The sequence below is a fragment of the Rhipicephalus sanguineus genome, chromosome 11, assembly GCF_013339695.2.
Source record: "Rhipicephalus sanguineus isolate Rsan-2018 chromosome 11, BIME_Rsan_1.4, whole genome shotgun sequence".
In the NCBI taxonomy this organism is placed as follows: domain Eukaryota; kingdom Metazoa; phylum Arthropoda; class Arachnida; order Ixodida; family Ixodidae; genus Rhipicephalus; species Rhipicephalus sanguineus.
Window position 1 is genome coordinate 56,335,139 of NC_051186.1, and position 22,218 is coordinate 56,357,356.

The 22,218-nt window shown below is 48.6% G+C and overlaps 1 protein-coding gene across 1 annotated transcript in view; it reads left to right on the plus strand.

Moving 5' to 3' along the window:
* LOC119375055 (protein Skeletor, isoforms B/C-like) overlaps positions 1-13,222 on the plus strand; it is a 44,581-nt gene extending 31,359 nt beyond the window's left edge. The window contains exons 12-15 of the mRNA XM_049411136.1: positions 1,854-2,051; positions 7,678-7,880; positions 9,841-9,904; positions 13,152-13,222. Coding sequence (XP_049267093.1) covers positions 1,854-2,051; positions 7,678-7,880; positions 9,841-9,904; positions 13,152-13,222 — 536 coding nt within the window. The remainder of the gene's footprint in view (positions 1-1,853; positions 2,052-7,677; positions 7,881-9,840; positions 9,905-13,151) is intronic.
* Positions 13,223-22,218: the final 8,996 nt, after the last annotated feature.

Here is a 22,218-nt window from a genome sequence, read left to right on the forward strand (position 1 = left end):
GATCCATCTTCTTTCGTCCAGCGTCTGCGGGTCTTCATGCAAAACTTGCGCCCATCACCAACTTCAGCTCACACTAAGAACGACGTTTTTCTGCCGGCAAACCTACAGACATCTTCACACGTTTTTGTTCGTGTCGATGCGTCTCGCCGTGCTCTTCAGCCTCGCTATGACGGTCCTTTCCCAGTCATCAAGCGTTCTGAACATCATTTTACAATCCTGCGTAATGGGCATGAAGACACAGTCAGCATTGAAAGGATCAAGCCGGCACCCATTCTGACAAGTTCCGTCTGATCATTTTTTTTTTCTTCAAGTGCCCACGGCCACTTGTCTGCAGGGGGGGCCTATCTGTGGCATACTTTTCTTCTTCTTCTGGCACGACGCACTTGGGACATAGACTAGTAGTGGGTAGTCGGCTGAGGAAAAAGAAGAAGTAGTTGGAACAATGGCGGAGATACATTAATAAACCGCGCTGTGTTTTCGGAACCGCGTTTCAGAGTGCTATAAGGGAATCGATTTCATGCGAGCCCTAGATCTATATACATACTGTGTTGCAGTAGCATGCGCGTTAAAGCTTTTCGGGATGTGCTATTTCTGATCAAAATAACATAAAGCACTGCACCGAGGAAGTTTTAACAAGAGTGCATTACGAAAAAAAAAGTTGAAATTAAAAGCAGTGCAGAAACCGAACCCCAGCCGTTTACGCCCTGGCAACGCCAAAAAAAGAAAAAAACTTTGTCGGAACGCAGCAAAATATTTGCGAATGCACTGCAACGTTGGGAATACTAAGGAGACAAAAAATAGGAAATGAAACAACCGAGTAGTGACGTCAATCATTTTTGATGGCCTATTTTCTACGCATCTGTTAGGAAATGACAACGTATTCGCAAAATAAGATGCACCTTACCTACCGCACGCCGATTCACCCATGCGTTCGGCTGCTGGCGTTCCGAACCGAGACAAATACTTCACGCACAACTTCCACTTGCCGTACACACACCACATCTATTACAGATAACACCCAGCTGAACAGCAAGCATGGTGCACAAGTAAGGTATGCGTCAGCGATCAGTTGAAGGACGCAATGCTGAATGTTCTTGATGTTCGATAATGTTCTCGAATGCAATATGAAGTGAACCTGAACACCGACTGCAAAGCTAGCGCATACAGTCAACATTCACCAAGTGTCGAAGTAAATGGCATCTCGCACGGTCATTACGCTAATGCAACTATGTCTACAGCTCCGGACCTTGCGAACACACCCGGCCGTGAACGAAAAGAGACCGATGAAGCCACGAAGAGAGTTCGCGAGCACATGGCAACATTCGCCGCACGTTTCATTAACTACACCGCTTACCGCGCACTCAATTCAGACTGTCGATGACTCGAATCACTTCTGATATCCTTTTGATGAAACACACACACACATATTGCAGTTACGCCGAGCGTAACACGGCATCGAGGCGAAAAGATCGGTCACTTCTCAACACACGCCACCAACGCGCCGGACGGTCCGGAAGGGAAATGGCCGCCGCCGCTCAATGTTGCCCGCGTGCAGCCTACCTTTGCGGTACTCTGAAAATTTCCAGTGACTCTAATCTTGAAAAGCACGGCGCGCCACCTATATATTCGTGAGCATTGCGAATTGTAGGAAACTCTCCTCCGTGAGTTCTGGTCAACCATTGGCAAACATTGGCTAACTCTTGACTGCTGACTCACGGCTTCACTCTTGAGACATTATTTCCACTCCAGCAATTCTTTTTAATCTAGGCGGGGTAAACGGGAGCTTCGCAAACTGTCGTCAGTAGTAACCTTTTGATGTGGTGCCGTCAGTAAATTACTCTCTGTTGCCGCAGATTACGTCACCCTGGAATTTGCGAGGACCACCCCGGCACTCAACTGTCCGCCGCTGCCGACAGCGCCGCAGCCGCCTATTCCCGGCGGTGGAAGCACATCGAAGTTATTCGGAGGACACGACATGATTGGAGTCACCAACTTCACCGCCTCCATTGGACCCACAGGGGGCGAGAAGTTTGGTTATCAGGCAATCACAGGTGCGTGCGCCTCTCGGGTTTCAGCATTAAAGTGTCACTAAAGATTTCAAAGGGTCCCTTATACATCCACCTCAGTCCACTCGAAGGCGAAAGCCATCTTTTTTTTTGTAAGTCGATGTATTGAGCCTCCCGCGCCCGCCACCCCCTCCGAAAGCTTTCGGCAACTGGTCCAAAGCTTTCTGCAACGTGGTTTTGTAATGCCTCCAAAATCGGAGGCATTGGAAGCCTTCACCTTGCTTTGCACTGCCTCCGGGATCGGACCTTTTTTGACCGAGCAGTGATGTCATGTGATTACGTCACGTCATGTGAGGTCACGGTGACGTCATGATGACGTCAAAAGTTTCGGCGATCTTGACATGTTGACGTCATATGGTGACGTCATCACGTGATGATTTCTTGCACCACTAGTGTTAACGCCGCCGACGGGGTACGTTGACGCGGGACGCCGGTCAATTTTCGCGTTTGATGAGGCATCTAAGGCGGAGGCTTTCGCCTTAATAACAGAGCTGAGCCACTTGGTAGGTATTAATGTTTATAAAGAAAGGGCGTGCAAGCGCGGACACAAGGTAGAAGTCAAGATACCGCAAACGCCGATTAACAATTGAAAAGGCGCACAGCGGCGGAAAAGAAGGTCGGCACAAAAGCTTTTGTGTCTAGTGTTATGATCGGATTTCACGGTGTGGCGCCGCTTGGATGAATCATTCCCATGGGAATGATTTGGCGGCGTCTGCCCTGCTTTCTGCATTGCCAACGTTCCCCGAAACGCACCTGATGCGGTGACAACGCGGCAGTCGTGTCCTGAACCCTTCAAAGCTGGTTTCCAGATGGCCTGGAAGTGAGCTGTTTGCAGCCAGGGCTGATTCAGCGGTATATTCACACGGGGGACAAATCCTCGGGGGACAAAAGGCGGAGCCTGGTGACGTCAGCTCGCGAGGAGAATTCGTCACAAATGTCCCCAACTCACACGGACGGGGCGAACGGAGGGGGAGACTTAACTACTCTTGTGGCTTATTGTACCGCCCGTTTCACCAGTTTCACCAGCTACTGACGACGAGCTGCAGATGACCCCAGCTGCAGACTGGACACCCACTGCCGCTCTCTGCAGGAGCAAGTGCAACAATGTGGCCAAACAAGAGCCCGAAATTCCGCCATATCCCCCGCCGCTGGGGGATCGTTTGTCATATCGGGGAAAAGGTCCCCGTGTCCTCCGAGGAGGTGCGGGGGGGGGGGGGGAGGGGGTCGCGCCCTCTCAATAATCCCTGACGTCGCGGTCACGTAATGCGCAATCCCCCACGTGTCCCCCTCGTGTGCATAGCGGCAGTCACTTGTGCACTGCTTTGTCCAACGCTCGCCGGGTGCCCGCGCCGATATCGAGGAGAGGAAAAGACCTGACGGCACGGCCAGTTTTCAGGAATTTGCGCCGCCGCGACCCCTTGAAACGCTTACAGCAAAGAACGCGCAAGCCACAAGTTTGGTGGCACCACACCTTTAAGTCAGTTGAAACTGGGCATAATTTTTTTACCACAGCCAGTGTCGGAACAGAACGAAAACCGAAAACGAAAAAAAAAAAACCGATATATTTGACCGGAACGAAAACGTAAGTGAAACTTTATCTATTATTTCGTTCCGGAGTAAAACCGAAATTTTTTCAATCGTTTTTCGGTTCACGAGAAAACTTCGCAATCCGGAACAACTGAGCTCATGCAATGTGAGCATATCTCAGGGTACAGTATTTGCGCGTACCTAAGGCAGGAATTCCAGAGCAAAGATATGTTGAAATTGTGCGAAAAACGAAAACAGTGGCCACCAGACATATTTATATTAACGCAAGTGGGCTTTTGCGCGCCTGTCTCGCAGGCCAAAGTCGACAGGGCGTTGTCGGCGCTGAAGTTTGTTACAGCGAAAGCTGTTATGAGATCACAACAGCTGATTTTGGCGCCATCGTTGTCCGCCACCGCCCGTGTCCGGGACCGCTATCGCGTGATGTAAGCAAAAATTAAATTACAAACAAATTTCTTGGAGCGGATGAGATTTTAACCCGCGCCCTCTGCGTGGCAGTCCGGTCTTCCACCACAGTGCCACGCTGGTGCTTGTAACTCCTTCGCAAAAATGCTCTATGCAGGCGTCATGTCGGGCAGGGAATCGTGTTAGCATATGTAATATAGCGTGGCAGAAGAGTAAGATAACAACCAGTCATCATCCAATACTAATACCTCTAAGAGTGTGTAGTTTAATGCTTCCCACCAGTGTTGCGGAGTTGCCCCACCAGAATTGGAATGACTCTGGAATCATTCCAGAATTTCGCGACCCCGGAATAGAATGGGGACAACGCTTGGATGAATGGAACGGGAATGGCATTAAACGCCTTTTGCACGGAATGGAATGGGAATGGAATTACGTCTTTTTCCGAAAATACAGCACGTTTTCGTCTACGTGCTGTTTTCAAGCTTCGAACATTATAGTAAGTCAGATCCTCGAATTTAACAATAAAGAGGTATTTTTAAAATGGCTTGGCTGATCACAAGCACGGTGCATTTATAAGCAACGCGCCCACTACAAACCGAGGTATAAGTTAGTGTACAAACAAATGCATTATCCCAGCAGATACTGAAGGGAGAAACAAATTACCCCTGCGCGTTGGTTCCCATTGATACTCCCACACGAAAGTGGCGAATACTCTATGCACAGCCTGATCTTTGTCTCACGAGCAGTTTAGTACCTGACACACGTAAATAACCTTTGCGACACGAAAGACATTGCGTACTTGCGCACAGGGAAACACAGAAAGTTCTCCTCACCCCATCCATGCTTGCGAGGCGCTCTTGACAAGCGTGAGTGCTGACGAGCAGTGCGGCCCAGTGTTCCGTATTCGATGCAAAGGCACAAGGGGCCGGAGAGCGGTGCACTGTTACAACTAATACCAGCAGATCTAGAGGGTTTCCCCATTAACCAAACCTTAGTTTTCTCAATATTCACCACCGCTCCAGACGCGTGGCAAAACTGTTTCTTCTTGAATACTACTTTTGTCAGCATAAAAATACGCTATGTCGTCGTTTTAGCATTAATACATTTCAGCTTTTAAGCTGAAATGTATTACTTTGGCCTGCATGGTCAGCATGTTTGAACGAATGGTGGTGTTTTAATATTGTTTAAAAACAATATTAAAACACCACCATTCGTTCAAACATGCTGACCATGCAAATACTATAGGTTGTGGAAAAACTGCCCCTATGAGAATTAGTAGGGTGGTTGTACTGCACGAGATGTGTCACCATCCTTACAAAAATCGGTTTCACCAGTCTGTCACCTATGAGTCACCGCCCAGTCACCCCATGTATACTTGGCCTTTCTGCAGACCCCGAGCAGACGGCAAGCAGACTTTTCTGATAATGTGCGCCCAGAGTGTGTGCGTGTGGATGTGTATAATATATATGTATGTATCTATATATTCTGGACCATGACACGTTTGATAATAATGATTAAATGAATTTCACCTTTCAGTCACCCACCAGTCACCCCCATATAGACCTAGTCTGCAGATTTTCTGCAGACCCCGAGCAGACGGCAAGCAGACTTTTCTGATAATGAGCGCCCAGAGTGTGTGTGTGTGTGTGTGGATGTATATAATATATATGTATGTATCTATATACTCTGGACCATGACAGATTTGATACTAATGATTAAATGGATTTCACCTTTCAGTCACACACTGATAGGGAGTGACAGAAAGCCTGTCACTTGTCTTCACGTGCTCTGCACTTGGGTTGTTCATGGTCTGTAGAATTTCTGCAGAAAGGTTGCAGCTTTTCTGGAGCACCATGTGACAGCCTGCCAGCTGGTAATTGGAATTCGCTAATTAAAATAGCGTTGCAATTTTTTCGGGTGTAGATTAACAGATCTGTGTGTTTTATGGCAACCTAAAATCCAGCATAAATTTACATGCATTCTGTGAACGTGTAAATTTAAAATTTTGAAGCGTAGGAATTTTCCCACCGGCACTGAATGGCAGGTCAAGATATCATGGCAATATATACCGGGTGGTCGGTTTTAGGTTGTGAAGCGCGAGTGTGCGGTATTTACTTTGCTGTTGTTGCGTGTACGCTGTGGTCGTGTGTTGGTGGGTGTATGTAGTACGGTATTCTACCCCTGGCTGCTGCATGTTGCCTGACTCGTGGTGCTAACTCAAAGGGTAGCTCTTATTATTTTTTTCATCCGCGACAAAGCTCCGCACATATTCTGCAGAAATGCTGCAGAAATTCTGCAGACGCTCTGCAGACGTTCTGCAGACATTCTGCCAGCATGCTGCATCCTGGCAGCCACAAATGCTCTGCAGACTTTCTGCAGAAAGGGTGTTCCAATTGTCTACTGGGATGTGACAAGGGGTGACAAAAAGTCTGTCACTTTTCTTTCCGCATTCCGAATCTGGGGTGACTGGTGGTCTGTAGAATTTCTGCAGATGGGCTGTAAGTTTTTTTGTAAGGGCAAGCTACTATCCCTCGACCTTGGTAACGTGTTTTGCGTACTTTTGCAGTTCTTAATGCATCTGATGACATCAGGTTTATGGGGCGTTCATTCTTAACTCGATAAAACTATCAAGATGCCTCTCCTACGTTGAGAAATTACAGGAATGAAATTGAACTTCCCGGCCATTCCCAGAGTACGAATGGGCCAAGCTTTTTTCGTTCCGAAGAATTGAAAGGAATGGAAATGCGGCAAGTTTTAATTCCCCGGAATAAAATTGCAATGGAATGGAGGCGCCCAATCCGCAACACTGCTTCACACCTACTGCAAAGTGCTCGGCCATAATTGTTCATCGTCATCAGCCACAGCACAAAGTGCACATAATGCCTTACAGATGTGCGTGTAGCGGGTACCACGATTCTCAGGAGAATGACGAGAAATGGCATAGTGGAAACTTCGATACTTAGAAAAATTGCGATGATTTGTGACGTAGTGGGTACACCTTACATGTGTACTTGTATTAGTTGCCCCAAGAGCCTCTACAGCGGGCTCTACGTAGTCCGCTCTTCCAGCTTTCGTTGTGACTATGCTGCGTGTTCCGCGCTGGCCTGGCGATCTTTTTATTAGAACAGCGGTCTCGCACATCAGAGAGTACACTCAATGACGTGCTGCTTCTGAGATCGTGCTTACTCCCTTGACACAAAGAACTGAGCCCGCTACAAAAATTCGTATTTGTCTTTTGAGAAAATATATACCATGACTGGTATTATTACTGGTTTGTGCTAGTTGGTATAAATTAGTGATATAGTTAAGTCCGCTCCCTTGAAGAACGTGTTTTACCGTTGTCCCACTTTCTTAAGAGGAGGGCAAGTAACTACATTACAAATCCTTGCATACAAAAAAAAAAAAACCGTTACGAACCGTTACGGAACATTTTTTTTTTCGTTCCGGAACTGAAACGGGACGGAACTTCTTGCGGTGGAACGAAACTAAAACCGAAACGAAAGTCATTTCGTTCCGACACCCTGATCCACAGTCCTTAGGAAATTACGTTGGTGTATACGGACTTTCAGCGCCGTCTTTCGCTTTTGCAGCAGCGCCGAAGACTGTAGCTTCTCTCGTGTGAGCGTAAAAACTTTAACTTCGTTGTGTGTCGCGTGCACAGGCATGCCCGGGTGGGGCATCTCGTGGTGGATAAACGGTGAGCTCATCCCTGTGCTGCACGTCGAACGGGGGAAGACGTACACATTCAACGTGCAAGGCGGGGACAACGTTAACATTAGCGCCAAGTACCATCCTTTCTACATCACCGACAGCAACAAAGGCGGCGGCTCGAAGGTGCTACCACCGGATGCGATCGGCAAACCGGTATATACCCTTTTTCTCTCGGATACAAAAAAAATAAATAAATTAGGAGAATAGCACGTGTGACGACACCCGGAACCTTCTGGATGGTTAGACTGGTTGCAATGTTCTCGCCAATTTAAATGTCACTGGATTCTGCACGTGCTAAGGTGCGCACTAGTAGTAATTTCGCGGTTCTAGCATTCCTAGAAGAAAAGTTACGAAGCTTGAAAGTTCTGACTCGAATGACTGAATTTTTTTTTTCACTCTTTCCAGACATCTGTAACTTCACGATTATAGAGTAAGAGTTGACGCCCTTGTGCATCTCTGAACATTCGGCTTTTGAGCCCATCGAAGATGACAACGAATGAGTGTGCGAAATCTGGGAAGAGCTTGTCAGAAGATTATAGGATTACGAGAAAGCGGTACAGGAAAAATAGCAAAAAAAGAAAGAAAACTTCGTCGGTAGTTGCTGGGATACGAAATGTTGTGGCTACAGTAATGATCGAGGATGCATAAAAATTTGTGAGAATATGCTGTGGCTGTATAGAAAATTAACATTCTACAAAAATCACGTTTTTCGTAATTTTTGGATCCGAGTGTTCTTGCGAGGCACTCGTCGTTATTATTTTTTTTGTACGCCAGACACCGTGTTGTGACGATTTCTTCTTGACAGGTTGACGAGACACCCAGTCATAACGATTTCTTCTTGACAGCAAACAAAGGCTCGCCAAGTGGTGGATTCGGCCGTGCGATCCCGGGGGGAGGTAGGGGGTTGGTGGAAGCAAAACATTACAGCAGGGTAGACCCCCCCCCCCTCCCATATGGTGTTGCTGTAATCACGACTTCCAGCGTACCATGTATACAGGGCGTCCCAGCTATCGCGCAGCACGATTTTTTTTTAAAAGGAGGAAAGTCGTTACGCCGCAGGACACCTGTAGTGCATATTGTTTCCAGTATACTGTAGTAGCCGCTATTAACTTTTTCGTTAATGAGGTTTAGTTATTTAGTTCCAATTATGTTTCTAACTCGACCGGTATACTTACCTAATCATTAAAAATGTCAATGAGGCATATGTAGGCATGCTCAAATGACATCTAACTGCGCTTTTTCAGCAATGTACTAATTACGCGCGTATTTTTTCCGGTTGATAAAGAAAGCACGCGAGATATGAAAAAATAACACCTTACTACGCTCCCAGCCGCAATGGGTGGGAGCGTAGTCTTGACTTGCTACCTCGCAGTGATCCTGTTTGAGCGCGCTGAAATCTAGTCACGTGTCATTTGTCAGATTTCGTGGGCTTTATTTAATAGCAAAAAAAAACAAAAACAAACCAGGACGCTATTAGTAGTTGTAAATAGCGCAGTTAGATGTCATTTGAACATGCCTACATATGCCTCACTGACATTTTTTGTGCAGTTACAACCTAATTAGGACTACTTAACTAAACCTCATTAAAATTAGTAGTGACTACTACAGTACACTGGGAACAATATGCGCTATAGGTGTGCTTCGCGTAACGATGTTCCTCCATTTTTAAATCGTGCTGCGTGATATTTGGGACACCCTGTATATATATACTGTTAATTTTCGCAGTGAGCCTTCTACTTATTTCTTAATTCTGTAATCCGTGACACAGGTAACCTGACGAAGGAAGAGGACGACACCAATAGATAGTGTGGGGTGTTGTCAAAGGGAGAGGGAAGGGGGCAACACCTCCCCCCCCCCCCAACCGCCCTCTAATTCGCAACTGGGCTCGCCACAGTTTGAACAAAAATCCAGTTTTGATTATGTAAGCAGGAGTTGCGGAAGTGTAGCGAAGCGTCATAGAAGTGCCTTGTCACTCTAGTAATCTTCATTCCGTAGGCAGGGCATAATATCGGCGTAGCACATTGCGCGCCCGTCCACCTAGGCGGTGAGTATGTAAACGACGTTGATTTTAACCTTCTTTTTTTTTTTGCTCGTGCTTAACGCACTCTTTCAGGGCAATTTGCTGTATGCTGGAGTAGTCATCGACCCTGCCGTGAACGCCATCGACCCCAGCAAAGGTGAGCGCAGCGACTTTAAGTGAATTGATGAGGGACGAACAAGACCTTAAAAGGGAAGCTAAAAACAAATAATAAGTCGACGTGGATTGTTGAAATATAGTTTCAGAAACCTCGTATAGTGCTTGTTTCGTGCCAAGGAAATGCCTAGTTTGAGAGGAAACCACGTTTTAGTCGTCCGCATACCGTTAGCGTAATTCAAACCGCTCACCTCCGAGAACGGCCTTCTGACGTAGCCATGCCCCATGGCATCCGAGATTGTGCGCGGCACCCACCGGCGCGCAATCTCGGAGGCCATGCATGCCCGCCCTTTACTTGCTCTACTGTCCGACCGCCGGCGCTGCGGCGCAACGGAGAAAGGGGTATTAGCGCAGCACAGCCCGGCGAAAACGGAACTTACGTCGTTCTCAAGGCTAACTTACGGAAGTTCTTTTTTGCATGAATGAGACTGAAACGCGGCTATAGTTGCATATTTCATTCCGTCTCGTAATGCACTGAAATGTTCTTTTCTTTCGTGCGTAGTTTGAGCGCTTGTGATGATTGATTGTACTGAGGCACAAACACAAGCCCACGTCACTGGGCTTCTGTTCCAGAATGCCATCACTGGTGGTGCAAATCGTGTCCCACATCTATAGTAATTTCTCGATTGCTAAAGCGCTACTGTGTATATTATTGACATTTCATACGTTCTCAAGCATTGACCTCTCATTGTGATATGTGATTTGCCTTTAGTGTCCATTTAAAGGGCCCCCAAACCAACCGAGGCCGAAACGTTGTGGTGTTGCAGTTGTGCACGAGTCTACAGCGAACACGTAGCCGCGAAAATTTTCGGGAGCCGTTTGTCGGCTGGTACCGCGTTTTCGCCGTTCGCCAAGCAACACGACAGGGAAGAGCACCGAGCGCGCGTATACCTTATATATTGTCACGTGGTCGTGACGTCGATGAAGACAGCAGTCGGCGTTTGCAGGATGAAACTATTTATTTGGCCGAACTTGTGGCCGGAAAATGAGAACTAGAACTACAGCAATACACGCTGTACAAATATAGCGGCGAACAGGGCGTCGTCCGTCGATCAACTGACAAGCGGTCAAGCGCGTCGGCTTTTATACAGGCGCTATGGAACTTTCCAGCAATATCGCTGGTGGCGGCGTTATCTCTCGACAAAGCTGGAACATTCGCGTGCGGCACGCAATCTTAACAAAGCGATCTACTAAAATCGTGAAGCTTCTCGAACACTGCTTCACGGCCAGCGTCGAGCGTTGATAACCGTCCTTGCTGGTCAAACTCGAACACATCAAAAATAAAAGAAGAAGCGAGCGTGGCATTGCCCCCCTCTGAGAAAGCATCGTCCCGATGCTTGCAACAGAACATGCAAAGGAAAAAACAAGTGCATACACAAATAAATTACAATAAAAAAGGAAAAAGTAGAGTTCTCAGGTTCGCTAACGCGCAAAAAACGGCTTAAGGCGCACGACATGGACGACTTCAGGTCGTGCGCGGCGTCGCTGGGAGTTCGTAATGCCGTCCGGGACGACCTCGTAGTCAAGAGCGCCGTGACGTCGAAGCACCTTGTATGGGCCGAAGTATCGCCGAAGAAGTTTTTCACTGAGCCCACGTCGGCGTATCGGCGTCCAGACCCACACACGGTCACCGGGTTGGTACTCCATGTGGCGTCGTCGAAGATTATAGTGACGGCTGTCGACCCTCTGCTGCTTCTTGATGCGCAGGCGGGCGAGCTGTCGAGCTTCTTCGGCGCGTTGCAAATAGGCGGCAACGTCGAGATCGTCTTCGTCGGTGGCGGTTGGTAGCATTGCGTCGAGCGTCGTTGCCGGGCTCCTTCCGTAGACCAGCTTGTACGGCGTCATTTGCGTCGTTTCTTGCATGGCCGTGTTGTATGCGAAGGTCACATACGGAAGGATGGCATCCCACGTCTTGTGTTCGACGTCGACATACATGGCCAGCATGTCGGCGATGGTCTTGTTTAGCCGCTCGGTGAGGCCATTGGTCTGTGGGTGGTACGCTGTGGTCCGGCGGTGGCTTGTTTGGCTGTATCTCAGTATTGCCTGAGTTAGGTCAGCAGTAAACGCCGTACCTCTGTCGGTGATGAGGACCTCTGGGGCGCCATGACGCAGGAGGGTGTTCTCAACGAAGAACTTTGCTACCTCGGCGGCACTGCCTCTGGGTAGGGCCCTTGTCTCGGCGTAGCGGGTGAGGTAGTCGGTAGCTACGACGATCCATTTGTTTCCGGTATTGGACGTCGGGAACGGCCCCAGTAAGTCCATCCCAATTTGCTGGAACGGCCGTTGAGGTGGCTCGATAGGCTGCAGAAGTCCGGCTGGCCTAGTCGGCGGTGTCTACCGCCGCTGCCAGTACCGACAGATGGGACTGCGTGAATTCGCCATCGACGCGCCGCGTCCACAGCGAGGGGAAAAACCACGTGACATCGCCGACTACCTCGCGGGAACGCAATGGACGCCCCGACAACCTTCCCGTTCGCCGTCGCCAGGCCGCTACGTCTCTCCCCAACGCCGACCATACACTGGCCCAACTCGGGGCCGTGAAGCTTCTCGACGCTGGCCGTGAAGCTTCTCGAACACTGCTTCACGGCCAGCGTCGAGCGTTGATAACCGTCCTTGCTGGTCAAACTCGAACACATCAAAAATAAAAGAAGAAGCGAGCGTGGCAATATAGCACAAACAGCCACGTTCTTGTTCGACCAATCGACGGCGTCTGCTCCTGTTGACGTCTCCAAATCACCGTTGTGACGTCACGGTTAACGCTGGGGATACCGGAAACATATAGATTACCACAATATATAATAGAGGGAACTGTGGCGCTGCTATCGCTCGGCCACCGTGGGAATGATGGGTAGTACATAAATTTTCTATAGTCTTCGTGATTGCGGCTTGAAACGCACTTGTACAAGGCTTTGTTTATTGTTGTGTTTCGGCTTTTGCTCCGTCGGATAAAATAATGGCTCTTTGCAAACCTCGTGAGCTGATTTGAATTGATCAACCTCAATAGGGTCGATGCGGAGAGCTGGGACTGCCTACCTTTCTATGAACTGCGTTGCAGCTCCCATAGACAGTACACTCGGATAGAACATAAAAAAAAATGTCACCTCTACCCTCAGCCATCGCTTCCCTCTGAGAAAGAATTTGCATAAATAGTCAATCAAATAGCGCTTACTCGTTTTCGTGACGTCAAGGACTTCTCTCGAGTGTTTTCGAGAGTGGACTTTCCCATGCAGACACGACGTTTGTGTCGCTGGATTTAGATTGGAAAGTTGAACGCTATGGTAAATTTGGTCAGGGAGTCTGACATTTGCTGCCCAGCCAAACGTAATGTTCGAGGTAGTAACGACGAACCTTTATCTCTTTAAATGCGTAGTATTTGCATTAGCCGACGAAAAGTACGTACGGTTCGAGCGGAAACCAGCTAGCACGACTTTACTTTTTTTTCCCCGTCTTTCTTCGTGTTCAAACAGCGCGTAGCAAGTGTCAACGATGCACAACCACCTGTAGCCCTTACTACAGCCCTTCTGTCTCACAGAGCGGACATTTTTAGGTTGTAACCGAGTGTAGCGCCATAAGTATACTATATACCGTTATGAAACCATTGCTGCAGCACCCGCAGCAGAGCTTAGATTTAGGTGCACGTGACAAAAAAAAACAAAAAAAAAAACGGTTGCAGTAAATTTATGGACTCCTCCACTACGGCGTCTCTCGCAATCGCGTCGTTGTTTTGGGACGTAAAGCCTCAGCAACGAATAATTCTATTCGACTATGGACGCAGGCGAAGGACGCTACTGCGAGTACAAGGGGACGTCCGAAACTAACAAGGCCACGAATATCGTGGACTTCAAGAAGAGCGTGAAGTTGGTTTGCGAGAGCGGCACTGCGGGAGTATTCACCTGGACGCCAGACAAGAACATACCCGACGAGGTTTACTACCAGGTTCGTCACTCGTCAGCCGATTGGGATACAGGGACGACGCACATGTTTTGCTTCATATCACGCGAAAAAAAAAAAAAAAAAACTCAACGGGGTCCCTTATACGCATTCTCCAGAGAAGGCGAACGCCATCATTTTCTTCTATTCCTTCACACTGGATGTATTGATCCTCCCACGACCCCTCCGAAAGCTTTCTCCACCTTAAGTGGTTTTGAACTGCCTGCAGGATCGGACGCATTGCAAGCTTTCTGCACCTGGTTTTGCACTGCCTCCGTGATCAGCCCATTTCGGACCTATAGCGATGGTTTCATGTGATGACGTCATCATGTGACGTCACGTTACGTGACGTTATGATGACGTGACAAATTTTAGCGATCTGTGGCGTCTTGACGTTGTCATACGGTGAGGTCAACACATAATAATGATTTGTTGCATCACTAGTGTTGACGCCGCCGACGCCGCCAACGGTGAGTTTTCGCGTTCGATGAGGCATCTAAGGCTTTCGACCTAAAAAAAAAAAAGAACGCCAGGCCTGCGTGGAACACGCAGCACAGTCAGAGCAGAAGCTGGACGAGCGGATTGGCTATTGTGATCTCGTAACAGCTTTCGCTGTAAAATCCAGCCAGTTGTACGTCGTGAAAACGGTCTAACAGCGAAGCTGTATGCGCACGAGTGTTGCGATTGGCTAGCGAGATCACGTGGTGTCGTAAGTCGGCCGCTAGATTTGAAATACGCGCGCTTACACTTGATTGGGCAAAGCGATATCAAGTGAGCTGCGGAGTCGGGGCAATGGCGTTTCAGCGAACGCCTCGCGCTACGCGATTCGCCGCCAGGAATCCCGCCAAGTGTGCGCTCTTTGTTGTCTACATGACCCTCTTACGCGTCCAGTTGGCCTGACAATTGGTTTATTGCAAATAAAGGGACACGAAAGAGAAAACCAATTTTTCTCGTATTGGTAAATTACCCCTTCACAATACCAAAATCGCCACGCTTGCCGCGAGAAGCGTGGTATGCGAGAAAACGCGCAAAAAGAAAATGCGGGTGGCGACGCCATCTCGAAGTACCCGCACCAATCGTGGTGACGTCATAGATTTTGATGACTTCTGCTAGCGCCTGCGCAGTTCCTAATCGCAAAAATTTTGAAGTGCATTTTCCTATGAGGGGGCTAGAGTCTTAACATGCCAAGTTTCAGGAAATTAGCTTTGGATAATGCCGCCAAAATACGAAAAATACACTTTGAAATCAGTGACGTCACGTGCGGTGATTACGGGGCGAAATTTCAAAATGAAACTTTGTGCCTGATTTTCTCCTCTGTTATTAAAGCTATGATGGTGAAATTAACGACGTTAGAGTTTTCAGAGGGAAATTTATCACTAAACCCGTTCACTGTTTCGCTTTAGTGCAAGTCTCTAATTGATGTAGTCGATGGAAGAGCGTCTTGCTTTCTCAGCATTTCGTGCCGAAAATGATGATCATCATCATTTTGTTGTGTTTATTTCTCGTTTTCGTTTTTTACTTACTTTTCCCTCTGGTCACGTGACCTGCATGACGCCTACTACTTTACTACTACTACTACGACGACGACGGCGACGCCGCCGTCATGACAAGCTGGCGGTGTTTATAAGAGGGAGGAACTGCAAAACCTAAGCGGAGATGTCAGGAGCATGCGACCATTTCATGGAAGCTCAGAGGCAACGCAGTTTGTGCCATTTCCGAGACGACCGGAGATTCGATCACTCCCGGCGACAACAGATATGGCAATGTTTCACTAAAATCGCTGCAAAACAAAATGTTTCCTTTGGGACCGGGAAGGACATGACGCGTCCACACGTCGCTCAAAGGTCGGGTCGCCTTGGTGCGATGAGTTGAAGGCGGAGGGAGCCCACGGCCAGGTGAAGCCTTTAGCTTAAAGGGACACTAAAGAGAAACAATGAATCGGTTTAGATCGATAAATTGCGTTCCGAGAACTCTAATGCCGTTAATATCGCCATCATATGTTTTTTAATAAAGGAGAAAATCAAGTTCAAAGCTTCATCTTTAAATTTCGCCCCGAAATCTCCCCGCGTGACGTCACGGATTTCTAAGTGTATTTATCGTATTTTGGCGCCATTCGCTCAACAAAATTTGCCCAAACTTGGTATGTTAAGTGTACGGCCCCCTCAGAGGACTATGTACTTATTTTTACCTTTTACTAACTACGTAGTCCCTAGTAGGCGCCGTCAAAACATGTGACGTCACGGCGAATGGTGCGGAAACGTCAAGGTGGCGTCGCCACCCACATGTTTTTGCGCGTTTTCTCGCTTACTAAGCGTCTTCTCGCAGCAAGCGTGGTGTTTATCGTATCGTGAAAGAGTGCTTTACTAAGACGAGAAAAATCGTTTTGCTCTTTAGTGTCCCTTTAAACTCTTGGATCTCGTTGCCGGGGGTGCGCACTTTCGCATGTGCCCCACATGGTCGCCGTCTTCTGCTTCTCGCACCTCACGCGGAGAAACCATCATTGATTCGCGCGCACATACTAATCCAGAATCACATACTAATGCCAGAATCCTTCAATATGAGAGTCATTCAATACATTTGCTGGTCACGAAGCTTCCGCGAAAGTTTGATATAGGGACAGGAGCGGCCGCTAGGGGCGCCCTCGCCCTTGTGGATTGATGGTGTTCAGTGATCACGAAGACCAGGCGATCTTTATACAGGGCCAAAAAATACCGAGGGTAAGCGAGTGCAAGTACCTCGGAGTATGGGTAAATGAGGGGGATAGATATATGGAGGTACAAGAGAAAGCATCGGTAGCAAAGGGAAAGAGGAATGCTGCAATTATGAAGCACAGAGCTTTATGGGGATACAATAGGTGCGAGGTGCTTCGAGGGCTGTGGAAGGGTGTGATGGTCCCGGGGCTTACATTTGGGAACTCAGTGGTGTGCATGAAGTCAGAGGTACAATCAGGAATGGATGTAAATCAAAGGAATGTGGGCCGCCTCGCGTTGGGCGCTCACGGGAAGACGACAAATAAGGTTGTAAAGGGTGATATGGGATGGACAGGCTTTGAAGTGAGGGAAGCTCAGAACAAAATGAGATTCGAAGAGAGGCTGAGGGAAATGAAGAAGAGTAGATGGGCAGAGAAGGTTTTCATGTATTTGTATAGAAAAAGCGTTGACACGCAGTGGAGAAAAAGAACTAGGAGGCTCACCAGTAAATATACGGCTAGCAGTGCGGGCGATATGGCAACAAGGAGCATTAAGCGGAAGGTCAGAGAGGCGGAGAGGACTTATTGGATGGCAGCGATGGAAAAGAAGCCGGCTCTGAGTAACTACCGAAAGGGAAAACACGAAATAAGGAGGGAAAGGTTTTATGATAATTCAAGGGGAAGCGCTTTACTGATTGAAGCAAGGTCGGGCTGCCTTAGAACGCGTAGTTATAAAGCGAGATTCAGTAACGAAGAAGAACAATGTACATGCTGCGGGGGACTAAGGATACGATGGAACATGTACTGATTGAATGTGGCGATATTCACCCAGGTATACGTGTGGGCACGAGTCTACATGAAGCCTTGGGTTTTAGGGACAACAATGGGAAGCTGAACACGTCCGCGATAGAAATAAGTAAGAGACGGTTAGAATATTGGTGGCAGAAAAGTAGAGATAAAGAACAAAAATAAATAATGGGGGAAAAATAAGGTCATTCTGCCTCAAGAGGCAGAGAGATGGACCGTGAATTTATATTTTCTTGGTATAATAACGTAATTTAATCAATGTAGATAAGGTATTAGGCCAACATGAAACAAGGAAGCTTTTTTCTTTTTTTTTCTTCGAGCCTGGTGGCAGACATGTCACCGCCCCGTTTTAAAGGGGACGCTCATAGCATCCATCCATCCATCGGCATCGGAGCAGCGCTGGCGCTGCATCAGTGCTACGGCACGCATCGGAACTGAAAAACGGGATGAAATGTACCCGTGAACGTTGATTATACCTTCAGAGTGATACTATCTTCAAGGAAGCTCGGGGAAGCTCTGATACAGTGCAATCTGTATCAGAGCTTCCCCGAGAACAGTGCAATCTGTATGACGCCTCGGAGGTAGAAATTCGTCTGCAACAAACGCATGCTGCTTCCGCTGTGCGATGTTTCTTCCGTTTTCTTAAATCTAGTGGAAATGCAGAGTCCTTCAAGGACTCTGGCGGATCTTAAAGGGTCAGCTGCCAGCCTTACTTCGGATAACATTACAATTGCATTAATTTCGTCGCCCTTGCGGTGAAACTGTCATCTTTTTTTCTTGATTAACGGCATTTTGTCTCTCGGCGCGTCATTTCTTGCAGTGCTTCACTCACTTTTACCTCGGTTGGAAGATTAAGGTACACGACCCAGGCCAAGGCCCGAAACCGGCCCCTCATCCTACCCAGAAGCCAAAGCCCAAAACCAAAAAGCCAAAAAAGCCCAAGAACCCTACTCCTGCTCCCAAACAACCGGCGAGTGACGACTCGGGAGACTCGGGCGGGTCTGGCGGTTATGCCGTTCGACCGGTGCTTCCACCCTTCTTGTTTGCCTGCGCTGCCGTTCTCGCCACAATTCTCCTCAGGCGGCACGCAAGGGACCGACATGTCTGACCGCTTCTTGCAGTAAACCACTGAACCACTGGCGTTGTCAATGCTGCTTCCTTTGAAACATTTATCGCAGCGCGGCAAAGCACTACACCCGGGGACAACAATACTCCACTTCACACATCAGGTGCAACTTCGAAACAGGCGGCGCAAAAACAAGGGCAAAGGAAAGACTACACACCACAAAGCGCTCTGTGGTCTGTAGTCTTTCCTTTGTCCTTGTTTTTGCGCCGCCCGTTTCGAAGACGCATAACCAATTCCAACTTGCCCAGACATCAATTCTTCAGGTGCAACACTGTGGAAGCCATGCAAGAAGTTCGGTTTTCTAACTCCGTGCGTGTCGCGAGGTCGGCTTTCGTGGTTGGCAATGCTCTTGCGGGCCGAGCGCGAGCCTGTGCATGATGCGTCGCGACTGGCAGCAAGGAAAAAAAAAATTGGACGCTTGAACTTCGCCTTCAAGAGTAGAACGCGATAGCGTAATCCGGCCCCGTGCGCATAGTCTTCTCAATTCGCCTTTTAGATGCGAAGTATCTTGAGGCCGAGCTCAATCCGGTGGTGTGCGGCGTGACCAGCCTTACTGCGCATGCGCATACCCTCTCCACACACCTCCTCTCCACTTTCCCTCTCCACTTTCCCTCATCCCCACCCTCTCCACTTTCCCCTCCCCCTCTCCACTTTCCCTTTCCCCACCCCCTTTCCACTCTTCCTCTGAAACGCGGGCTAGACATGCCGAAATTCTCTCCTGCGCAACGCCGCGATGAGCTCGAGCGCATGCGCGTCCCCTCCCCTTCTCTCCTACGCTGCCCCCCTCTCGCCCGCCTGTCGACCGCGCTCCCCGCTCGCCCTGTGAGAATTAACGGCCAGGCTAGATGGAAGATACGACGCGCGTAGCGTCCCTCTTCGCGTTCCACGACGCGAGGTCGGTAGCATGCCCAACGAACGCCAACGGAACGCGATCGTGCAAGTGCTCCGGCTTCGCATCGCCTCATGGTCCCCTTTAGCGGGAGATGGTGTAATTTTTTCGTGACGCCCCGCGGCGCATGCGCTCTCCCCTAGCGGAAAAGTCGCGAAGCGTCTTTTCATCTCAGAGGCTTTGCATCTGGCAGTACCAGTTGTCCCGGCCCCTAGCAAACCCCTACCAAAACGGCAGAGGGCAGCACCGGAAAGAGGCGTATTGCTAGCCTGGCTTCGGTTCTCGCTGCAATCCTCAACCGTGCCGTTAGGAAACGAACGACTGTGCGCGTAACATTGCCCGTTTCGCGCTATCCTAGAATGCAGCCCACTGCGCCATAATTCTTCCTTTTGCGAATCGGCGAAGGGCCCACTACGCGTCCGTAAGGCAACACGCGAACCTACGCAACTGTTCACTTTGTTGATGCTTTTGCTGATGACGATGGTTAAATACGTCTGAGCACTTTGTAATCGGTGGGCCTTTAAAACACCCACTCGTTGCGAAATTCACACGTTTTGACGCATGGCGTGATTCTAGATCTGCCGAATTTTTATTTCATTTGCATCTTTCTCGATTTTTTCGGTCACGGACAAGGTGATTTTTTCGCTCAGAACCAACGACGCCGACACCGACAACGGAATTTCTGCGAAACGAGCTACAACTGAACGATAAGCGATGTGGAACAGCATATGAGGCAACCTAAAGTTTGCGCGCGACGCCAGCGCCGGATGCTCCCCTGGTGGGCCCCTGAAAACGTCGAAAGTCGTCGGCTCGCCCGCGGTTGCCGCGCGCGCGTTTTCGGCGTAGCACGTGCTGCAGGTGATTGCGTTTCCAAGTTGCGAAGAAATCCACATAATTCCACAAGTAGGTACGCACCATTCTTAGGCCGCGCAGGGCTGCATCAGCCTTGAGAGTATAAGCACTGAATTTAACTGTGAAACTGCATACTCAAGGGAAATGCACAGGCAAAACAAGCGCGAAGCTGTACGCAAATTCAAATCGTCATTTATTTTGCACGCCTTATTTTGATCATTGTCGTACGGCAGACGAAGTGATCCTTACGCATACAGAAATAAAGTTTAGTCGACTCCTCCCATATCATCGCGCCCAATCAGTACCTTCAGGAAAAAAACACCAACTGATGTGAAAACTCGTTGTGGTACTGCGCATACCGCGAAATAGTTAACACAGTGATCGCGATTGCGTATCTGCACTAGTGTTCTCCGATAATCCTACTTGCGGCCTGCGAACCCGTGCGGCAGCCGCGTGACACAACGGGTTCTGTATTGTAGGTTAGTTTATTCTGATAAGCCTTTGAAAGTCCTTGTATTATTGATTGTACGCAGTACTCACCAAAACAAAGACAGTTTTGATGGTTTTGTATATGTCGTTCATCCGCTCCGATGACAAACATTTTTGTGCCTCGCAAAAGCGGGCGCTCAAGCTACACAACTTTTCATTTTTATTTCAAGCACGTAAAGAGGCCGTATTGGTGTAACGGATATCGCAGCATTCCGTTCTTTAGACACTAATATATGTACAAATCATTGTAATTGGTGACAAAAAACGCCAGGCCTGCGCGGAAAGCGCAGCACAGTCACAGCGAAAGCTGGAAGAGCGGCTTTTCTACAGCGCGTTATAAACTCTCCTGTGGCTACTAATACAGGTATATTAGCAACGTACCCACTACGCCACAAAGCGTAATTTTTGGGAAGTTTGGAAGCACCCAGCGCGACATTATTCGTTGTTCTGCGAAGAAGCGAGGTACCATATGTAAGCGATTATGTGCAGTTTGTTGATGCGGCGGTTGATGACGATGAATAATTATGGTTGCGCCCTTTGTAATGGGTTGGAAGCTTTAAACGACCCACTAGTTACGTAATGCATGTTGTGTGACGCCCGGTCGTTATTTAACTGTCCCACCACGCTTTATAACACACTTTAACCGGAGAAACGTAGAGCGAGAGAGAGAGAGAATTTACTTTATTGAGACCCTGAGGAAATGGATCATGGGAGCCTTATGGGCTTCCTTGGCAACCAACAGAAGTGCACTTGCGAGGAACCCACTACGCTATAAATCATTGTAATTTTTGAGAAGTAGGGCAGTAGGCACTGTGCCATTTTTCGTCATTTTACAGACAGCCGTGGTACCTGCTAAACGCATGTAAGGCATTATGCGTACTTCGTTGACGATGTGCGTGATGACGATGAAGAATTATGGCAGAGCTCTTTGTAATGGGTTGGAAGCATTCAACAACCTACTCGTTGCGCAATTCGCATTGTATGACGCCTGGTTACATAATTCGCGTTGTGCGACGCTTGGTGCTTATTTTACTCTTCTACCACGCTATATTGCATATGCTAATGTGGTTCCTTCCCGACATGAAGCCTGTATAGGACCTTTTTGCAAAGCAGTTTCAAGCACCGGCATGGCTCAGAGGTTGAATACTGGGCTCCCACGCAGAGGGCCCAGGTTCGAACCTCGTTCCATCCTGGAATTTTTTTCTTATTTAGTTTTTTTTCTTATTTCGAGAGAGAGAGAGTAAAACGTCTTTATTGATGTTTGCATGGCAAAGAAGCGCGTGGGAGGAACCCCTAGTCCGGGGTCCCTAAGATGACTCCAGCGACGAGTCGGGCCCGCTGTATTACAGCTCGGAGGACCTCGGGAGGTCCGTCGCGGAGAGTATCATCCCACAGCTCCTCGTTACGTAAGGAGCGATACTGGTTACGGACACCGGCGGCGGCGGCGGCGGCGGCGGCGGCGGCAGCGGCGGCGGCGGCGGCGGCGGCGGACAACTACGGCACCAAAAACGGCCG